Source organism: Rana temporaria, chromosome 4 (assembly GCF_905171775.1).
Source record: "Rana temporaria chromosome 4, aRanTem1.1, whole genome shotgun sequence".
Lineage (NCBI taxonomy): Eukaryota > Metazoa > Chordata > Amphibia > Anura > Ranidae > Rana > Rana temporaria.
Window position 1 is genome coordinate 306,483,860 of NC_053492.1, and position 9,963 is coordinate 306,493,822.

Genomic DNA, 9,963 nt, shown 5'->3' on the forward strand with positions numbered 1-9,963 from the left:
TCGAATGTGACGAGCGCACGTTTTTTTCCTGACGAGATCCTGGCCCGTGTGTACAGGGCTTAAGAGGGATCTATTGTTGCTGGCTGCGGGGGATCTATTTTACTGATTTTCTTGATATCATTACCAAATTCCATACAAATTTTGTAGCACCACAAAATGATAGTTGGTTCTGTATTGTCTAAAAGAGGCAGTACTGGGAGGTGGGTATAGGATGGAAACAAGGGATGGTGCTCGGAGGTGGGCAAGGAAGAGGGGTGACTCAGAAAGGGGGAGTTCCTGCACCTATTGATTCACTGGGACAATGAACTGTAACAACTTTGGTTTGCCTTGAACGCATGTCCAACCTGAACTTGAAGTTCATCCTTAGGCTCCATTCACATCTAGGCGGACAAAATCGCTGCGTTTTGTCGCCGCAAATCGCGGTACAAATAGCGGCGTTTTGTACCGCGATTTGCGGCGACAAAATGCCGGTATTGTCCGCCTAGATGTGCCCCAGATTGACCCCCTGTATGGAGATGCTTCCCATCTCCTAGCCGAACGCCGAAAGACGCCTGAAAAAAAGGTCCGGGACCTTTCTTCAGGCGGCAGGCGTCCGGCGTTCGGCGTGGAGATGTGAACCATCTCCATAGAGGGAAATGTGTTTCCAGCCCTCTGGCGGCAGCGGCGTAGCGTTACAGGCGTAAAAACGCCTAGATGTGAATGGGGGCTAAGACCTCAAGTTCTACTCCAGCAAGGAGAACAGTTGGCATCACAGAAGTGACATTACCAAATTTCACAACAGATCTAATGAGACTAGCAGTTACAGACAGCAGTGCCTCACATGATCTCACACAGCAGATATACATTAACCACTTGAGACCCGCGCTATTGACAAAAGACGTCAACAGCGCGGCTCTCAGGTGCCAACTGGACGTCTTTGGACGTCATTTCAAGTGCATTACCCACGCGTGCCTCTGGGGGGCACGCAGCGGGTAAACACTGTCCCGGGGGAACGCTGGGAAGCCGATGCGTGTACCTGGCGGCCGCGATGTCCGCCGGGTACACGCGATCGTCGGTAACTGAGCAGGGACGTGGAGCTCTGTGTGTAAACACAGAGCTCCACGTGCTGACAGAGGAGAGGAGACCGATCTGTGTCCCTTGTACATAGGGACACAGCATCGGTCACCTCCCCCAGTCACCCCCCTCCCCCCACACAGTTAGAACACACCCAGGCTACACATTTAACCCCTTCCTCACCCACTAGTGTTAACCCCTTCACTGCCAGTCACATTTATACAGTAATTAGTGCATTTGTATAGCACTGATCGCTGTATAAATGTGAATGGTCCCAAATTTGTGTCAAATTTTTTTTTAAATTGTTGCTCTTTTTTTGTTTATAGCGCAAAAAATAAAAACCGCAGAGGTGATCAAATACCACCACAATAAAGCTCTATTTGTGGGGAAAAAAGGACGTCAATTTTGTTTGGGAGCCACGTGGCACGACCGCGCAAATGTCAGTTAAAGCGACGCAGTGCCGGAAGCTGAACTTTTGCCTGGGAACGAAGGGGGTTTATGTGCCCAGTAAGCAAGTGTTAAGCTATAGCAAGTTAAAGCTATAAGGGTGTACTGTAGGCACAGACATATTATAAAGTGCACTGCTACTTTTTTACAGGAGGAATTCAAAGACAAAAGATGACTTTTCAGGGTACTTACTATACTTTTTTGTACAGATTTCCTATAGCAAATCTTCACTTTTAGAATTCAGGTCTATTTTTAGTCAAAGCACAAAGGGCTATTTAAAAGCAATTTCCAGCGCAGCCACAACACATAGACAAGGTGAAATTGTTGGTTTCCTATGCTGTCAGTTCACACTACAGGGGTGCGATAAAAAAACTGCATATCGTTTTTGTTTTTTTCCGGCACAATGGTTGCAACACAAAACACCACAACATAACACCACTGCAGTGAATAGAACTGTATTGAAACAAATGTGAAAAAAAGGCAACACTGCAATGTACCAAGATTGGGACATCGGACGTTATCTCCCAGCCATTACCATGACTTGCTGAGGTGAACGAGCCCTAAATGTCAGTATAATACATTTCTAGCTTTTCAATAAACTGTTATACGAGGATACTTCCTGGCAGTGTTTACGTTTTTTCTGTAATGAAAAAAATGTAACCAGCTCTTCCATCTGCTACATCTCAGGAATGTATTTAAATCATATTTGAACTGCAAAGGACATTAACTGTTTCCTGAAATAATGCAGCTTTAGATGACACAGCAAAGCAGATTGTCAAATGATTACACTCAGTAAGGATTGTTGCAAAAGACAAATGTTTCTGAGTATTCTTAGCTGGTCTAGACAAAGTGGTCCAGGACACCCAGGGCCACACAAAATCATTACTTTGCTCTCTGACCCTGCAATCACCCTCTTTAATACAATCTCACTACTGAGACCTTATCCATTCTACTGAGACCTTATCTATTCTACTGAGACCTTATCCATTCTAGAGTATTGCATGGAATTAGGCTACATTTTTTTACAGCAACCTGTGAAAAATGAACTGAAATACATTTTTCTATCAGGCATACGGGATTTATACTGCAGTGACTGTGACATTCACCAAACATTCACAGGTGCTGACTTAATACCTGTAATTTAAACGCATACATCAAAAATAAACAATGGGCCGGGTTTGCAGCAAAGACTGTAGTGCACAGTGGCGCCTGGCACTCTATTTGGGAGGGCAGCAAACAAACCTGGCCCCCTCACTCACACTAACGCCCACCCCCCCTCGCCGATGACGAGGTGGTGCTGGATCTGGGGTAGGGCTCCTGGAAGCTTAAAGAGGCTGTTGCTGCCCCTACGACCCTCCACCTTACCGAGGGAAGAGCTCTGGCACTGCTTCTTCTCCTAGCTGAACATTAGGTAGGTCCTGAGACCCGATTGGCTGGGAATCCTAAGTCTCAGGACCTGCTTACTGATTGGCTGGGAGGAGAAGCAGGAATACATTATTGAATTATAATTCGCTAATGTCACACAACTGGGTGGGTTTAGGGCGCAGTGCCCTTTCCCCCCGAGCCCACCCTTTTTTTAAAGCCAATTAGAGCCTCAGGCTCTAATCATGTGCTTAAAAAAACCATATTGAAATCCATGCGTTAAGTGCCCTGCATGTGTAACACCTTTCCACACATTGGGAGGTTTCCATTTCCTGGACAATGTGTTTCTGAGGCTTAGTTCGGTCAGAGGAAGAACGGTGGAGATGGCGGCTGGCTGACCGATGCCTTTAAACAATTCTTTAGTTCTCAGCGCCTAGGGTTGTTAGATTTAAAGTGGAGGCTCACCCGATTTAGTCCGATTCACTAGTCCCCCCAATGTACATAACGATTTCGCTAGTCCAAAAAATTCTAAAAAAGCTCCATACCTTCTTTCTAGCAGCTCGACCAGGCACTTCCTGGTTGTAGGGTTGCGGGACTGGGCGTGTCGCTTTGCTCCGCAAAGGATTTTGGGAGCTATCACGTGTCTCTGGACGATGACGAGACACTATTCATTTCAGCAGCAAGAGGAGAAATCTCGCGAGATTTCAAACGTCACATGACTGCACCCGGTCATGGGGGCGGATACAATTCGCCCATTGTAAATAATTCACAGCATCCGAAGATCGTGCAGGAGGGTTTCAGAGTGCCCGCAGTTAAGATGGCAATGTCCATCGAGAAATTTTATAAAATCTATTTCTGAGGGATATCATGCTGCTAGCGGCTGCGAGGACGAGACTATTTTCTTTGTACCACCAGCGTTACAAAAAGGTTTTTAAAAAAAAAAATTCCCGCGGAACTCCCTTGGTGCAGGATTATCTATTGGCAAGAGCAGACTTGGAGACCTTTCCAACTGAGCATCCACTGGGTTACTGGGTCTTGTTGATGGGGACAAGAGCCTCTTCCTGTCAACCCTGGGCTGTGGTTGTCAGGGTCTGCGAGCGGGGGGCTTATTGGAATCTGGAAGCCCCCTTTAACAAGGGGGCCCCCAGATCCTGGCCCTCCCTATGTGAATGGGTATCTGGTACATAGTACCCCTATCCATTCACCAAAAAAGTGTAAAAAAGTAATAACCACAGGAAAGAAATATTGACAAGGAAATAATGTCATGCTTATTTTCTATTACAAGGGATGTTTACATTCCTTATAATAGGAATAAAAGTGATCCAAAAACATTTTTTTTTAAAGGACAGTGTGATAAATAAATGAAATAAATAAGAAAAAAAATATTTTAGAGTGCTCCGCCCCTCCGTGCTCATGCGAAAAAGCGAACACATAAGTAAGTCACACCCACATATGTAAAACCACACAAGTGAGGTATCGCCACATTCGTTAGAGTGAGTGCAAAAATTCTAGCAAAAAACCTCCTCTGTAACTCAAAACTGGTAACCTGTAGACATTTTTAAACATTGCCTATGGAGTTTTTTAAGTGTCAAAGTTTGTCACCATTCCACGAGCAGGCGCAATTTTGAAACATGACATGTTGGATGTCAGTTTACTCGGTGTACCACTATCTTTAAAAACAAAATTGGGCTAACTTCTTATTTCTTAATTCAAAAGGTGTATTTAAAAAAAAAAGTATGCGTTTGTAAGACCGCTGGGAAAATGCGCTGTTTTCCAAAAAGTATTGCATTTTCTTCTCTATTGTGTCTGAAAAAAATATATATAATGTTTGGGGTTTCTAAGTAATTGTCTAGCAAAAAAATGATTTAAACTTGTAAACACCAAGTGTAAAAAATAGGCTTGGTCCTTAAAGCGGAGCTCCGGTCATGTTTTTTTTTTGGCTATTTAAATATTATGTAGCTAAAGATCCCATTGTAATGTATATAACATACCACATCTATGTGTAAATAAATAAAAAACTTGCCTCGATGTGGCCGTTTCCATCCTCTGTGTGGGCAATTGAAGCCCAGACCATTTTTTTTACTATTCCCGGCGAGATGTGCATGCTGGGTAAGCCTTAAATCTCCTGCGTGCGCATTAGAGCGCCGCTCGTATTGGCGATTGTTTGTGCCGTTGTCATAACAACGGGCGGCGGTGGAGGAACGTCCAGCCCCGTTGTTATGACAACGTAAATAACATAATCCCCACACTAATAAAAAAAAATTCACGCCGATCTAGTGAAAAGTAAGGGCTTTGTGCCATTCGCGTCATTTCCTCTACTGAAATCCCGTGATTTTTCGGGGCATAGGAGCGCACAGACTCCTGAGAAATTATGACACAACATTCCCAGGAGTCTGTGCGGTGTAGGCTACAGAGGAAAACAACCGCGGTGCAGGAAGAAGGCAGATTAGGAAGTCTGCCTAGCAACAACCGTTTTAAGTTTTTTTTTTTTACTTGGCTAATGACATTTTTTTTTAAAGTGCTGATGCAGAGATGAATTTGAGGGTGGAGCTCCGCTTTAATGAGACAAACTGGGCATATCATAGCAAAACCAACAAGCTGACCGTAAACCAAACAGGTGACACAACAAATGAGATACATTTCATGACATAAGTAATATCCCAGGTTGTCCAACCACTTATCTAAAACTATTAAGCTGAGGGGTAGACATTATCCTGCAAGCAGTTTGTCCATGACTAAATCAAGCGGGCTCAGGCCTGGGGTATCCAACCATGGTCCCCAAAGGTTATCCTATTTACAGGGGCAGCCCCTATGCTGTTATTTGTATTTTTGCAGCCTAAGGGGCAGATCCACAGAGAGAGTACGCCAGCGTATCTACTGATATGCCGGCGTACTTTCAAATTTCCCGCGTCGTATCTTTGGTTTGAATCCTCAAACCAAGATACAACAGCATCTGGGTTAGATCCGACAGGGGTATGGCTTTGTACGCCTTCGCATTCTCTTACGTCGTCTCTAGTCGGCTTTTTCCGGCATATAGTTAAAGCTGCTGTTTTGCGGCATATAGTTAGACTTGTCTTGTTAAGTATGGCCATTGTTCCCGCGTTTGTTTTGAATTTTTAAATTTTTTCGCGTAAGTCGTCCGTGAATCGGGATGGATGTAATTCACGTCTATGTTAAAAAATATGATGTCCTTGCGACGTCATTTAGCGCAATGCACGGCGGGAAATTTAGGGACGGCGCATGCGCAGTTCATTCGGCGCGGGAACACGCTTCATTTAAATGAAACATGCCCCCTACTCGCCGATTTGAATTAGGCGCCCTTACGCCGCGAGAGATAGACTACGCCGCCGTAACTTATGGCGCAAATTATTTTAGGATTCAAAGTTTAAACAAGTAAGTTACAGCGGCGTAGCATATATCCCATACGCTGCGCCGGTGCAGAACTCTGTGGATCTGCCCCTATGAGTGTCCCCCATAAACTGTAACCAATCTCTGTGGGAATGGGGTCTGGAGCTATCAATGTTGTAAACAGGGGTCTTCAAACTATGGTCCTCCAGGTGTTCAGGAACTACAATTCCCATCATGCCCAGTCATGTCTGTGAATGTCAGAGTTTTGCAATGCCTCGTGGGATTTGTAGTTCTGCAACAGCTGGAGGGCAGTAGTTTGAGGATCCCTGTTGTAGAAGAACTCTCCAAGTTTGGAAGAGGGCATAAGCCTCTGAGTCACATTGAGAGAGCACTATGGCACCACCTGTAGAGCATCTTCCCATTGGTCCTCCACAGAGGGTCAAGGTCAGCTGTCAACTGCCTGTCCACCATCCAAGAAAATGTTGTCAGCAGCATGGCATAGCAACAGAAAACTTTTGCTGGAGGGGGTAATATACATTATAGAAACAATGGAGTTGTTGGCTCCACTTCAAAGATGAACCCTGCGCTGCTACAGCTTATCTGGGTTGAATGTAGAAAAAATGCATAGACATTGGGAGAGAAAACCTATCACGCAAATTCGTCAAAAGTACGTAGGGCACCTTTGCTGAAAATGTGACATGAGTGAGTGACACCAAACTTTTGCCACTTCAGGACTTGTTGCAGCTTAGCCTTCTGGGTAGTTGTCATTATGCCAAATAAGCGCGTCTGACTTTTTTTCTCGGAAAGTCTGGCCGTGTGTACGAGGCATAACAGCTATAACATAGCAGAGCCGGAGGATGGATGTTGGGCGTGGCCACACAGATAACATAAAGGACCCGATAGAGTGAAATAATCTTAAATTTCACTCTACCCAAAACCAAAAAAAAGGTTTTGGTGGACAATGCATAAACTTGCCACTTTATGCACTATGGACTAACATAGCAAATACTTACCAAAAATGATACATACAAGATTGAGCATTATATAAATTAAAAGCATAACATAAAGGAGATAGGTTATGTATTCGCCTTAATGCCCCATTATTATTTTATATAGCTAATGTATTTATTGACAACTGAATTTAATAAACCAGTATAATCAAATGGCTGATAATTGGTCCAGGTCATATTGTAATTCTCCTCTCATTAAAACGTGCAGTTGAATGCTTACTAATGCCACTGCAACGAGCTACGAGAACAGCCCCGTCAGAACAGCCCCATCAAATAAGCATCCTCCTACATCTTTATAAAATAACTTCCTCTAGTCCTTGTATGGTTTGAATGGTGTATTTTACTTTAATAGAAGCAAACAGAAAAAATAAAAAATATATGTCCTGTTGCTGGCAAGAACACAGTACGTGGTCACAAATGTCACCAACTTCCCACATAACGCCTTCTATAAGAACAAACAGCATGCGTTCATTATACGAGGGAGCACAGAATAGAATCACTGCAGAGAACACGAGAAGCTGACAAAAGCACATGACTTCATACACACACGTATTATTATCCGTGACCAATTTAATTGCTATAGATGAAGAAGCACAGGGATCCAGCTATACAAAAAAAAAATTCTGCTGAATAGGCCAAACAACACTATTTAGACTTACACCTACTGAATTTTCCATGGATAAGAATTATTATATTGGTGGTGGAAATTCTCCCATCCCATCTGCATCAGAGCAGCAATAGGAAGCTAAACTTGTAGCAATCAACCCCACCCACACAACCTTGCAAAATGGAAATGATAACATTATTTATATGAATAGAAGATTCATCTCTCTAATGTAATTCTGGGCTTACCTGGTTCTTATGTATGAAGCATGTATGTAGCTTTCTTCTCACTATCACATCTGTGACAAGTCAGAGCTCCCCCATCCCCATCACTCTGACAATTAACATCTTTGTGGCTGACACAGAGTGCAGCTGGCACTCTTCTCCCAGCCTCCCATCATGCTCAGTATCTGCTTATTATATCCCACTGACACATCAAAAATTATGGGTCCCAAACCATTTGTGGAATAGCATTGATTAGCGTAAAGAAGAAGAAGAAGAAAAAAAAGATCGCCAGGCATTCTTTAGGCTCAAAACACAAGCTTTAACATATAGAGAAGAATATTTATTTTAGCCATGTGACAGTTATTTTAATGGGAAATCTCCATGCTAATATTACTGGAATTAGCTGAAAATAACTGTCACTTTTTATGAAAATAAGGATCTATATCCTGGTGTGTCAGCCTTGTAAATTTTGTTATTTGTGTTAGCCTAAAGGTTTAACCTGTTACAGGAATTTCTCAAAACATATATATTCACATTTATTGGACCCATAATACAGAAAATTACATAAAAATATCTTCCAACACCATAAACCTTGTGAACAGCTGCAATGTTAATGTACTACATAAAAAAAAAAACTGATTTAGTATAATACTGTTCTGTGCATACCAGCTTATTTAACAAGAACTGTTCGAAGTAGAGTAGCCCACCGGCTATGATTACTGCCCTGCAAACTCTCAGTAGCATAAACATAGCTTTAATACTTTGTGTGTGTTAGGGTTGATTTCACCATTCGGCAATTTTGCTGAATGGCGCTCTTTCGCCTACTTAAACCGTAGCGACCAAAGCAAATATAACTGCTCATCAGCAGGATTGTTGTTAATTGGTTGCTATAGGTTACTGCAATTAGCTTGTTACTAAATAAGCCAGTTGAATTTCTCTATTGAAAACAGCATTTAGTCCACCTCTCTGTGAACACTGCCAACACAGAGACTATGTTGAATTCATTTTCTGATACTATAATAAATTCCTTTTAAGGCGTGATCTGTGAAAGTGGAGAAAACGGACTGCCACACACTTGTATAGCATGTGGCGTTGTCACCTGGCATGCACATTCCGCTCTTGCACTTACCAGCTTCTTCCATATGCCTGTGATTTCAAGTATCCCAGATGTACAGAATAGATGCCTCTAAGTGGTCTCAGTGCCCTTTCCTGCCCTTCCTCGGTGACGGTGCACAGACTTCTTGCTTCAACAGCAGCAGACACACCACAATGAAAATTTAGAGCTCCAAGGATGACAAAACAGCCATTAGCTCCATTATAGGCTGACTAAGGCAGTGTAAATCTATTGAGGAGGTACTTGAAGCCCCATGGATTCAGTTCTATTCTGAGCTAGCATGGTAGGGGAGGGGGAGCTGAAGGAGTCTGCCTCCCAGTCTTCACTATTATCACAGAGAAGTCGATTCTAAACATAGGTATCCGAAGGATAAAACATGAACGCCTAATGGTTTGGAGGAAGAAAAAGAAAAGCAATCAATCACAGGGCTGCTTGGCTGCGCAAAGAGACAGCAATCTAAATTGCTGGTGAGGATTGTGATTTCGGTACACAATGGAGGCAAAGTGAAAAATGAAGATGAAATGATTGTGTTTCGCACCTTCTATAACAAATGGAAGAATTTTCCCCGGAAATTCTGTATTTTTAATCCTATGCTTACATTGAACATACGCTGCATTTTAACCACTTGCTTACTGAGCACTTCTACCCCCTTCCTTCCCAGTCCAATTTTCAGTTTTCATCGCTCTCACTCTTTGAATAGCAATTGCACAGTCAGGCAACATTGTACACAAACAAATTTTTTATTTACATTTTTTTCACACCGATAGAGCTTTCATTTGGTAGAATTTAATCACCGACAGT

The 9,963-nt window shown here is 42.9% G+C and overlaps 1 protein-coding gene across 1 annotated transcript in view; it reads right to left on the reverse strand.

Annotated features, from left to right (window-relative positions):
- PHACTR2 (phosphatase and actin regulator 2) overlaps positions 1-9,438 on the reverse strand; it is a 206,372-nt gene extending 196,934 nt beyond the window's left edge. Inside the window, exon 1 of the mRNA XM_040350569.1 lies at positions 9,178-9,438. Within this exon, the coding sequence (XP_040206503.1) occupies positions 9,178-9,190 (13 nt within the window). The 5' untranslated portion in view covers positions 9,191-9,438. The remainder of the gene's footprint in view (positions 1-9,177) is intronic.
- Positions 9,439-9,963: the final 525 nt, after the last annotated feature.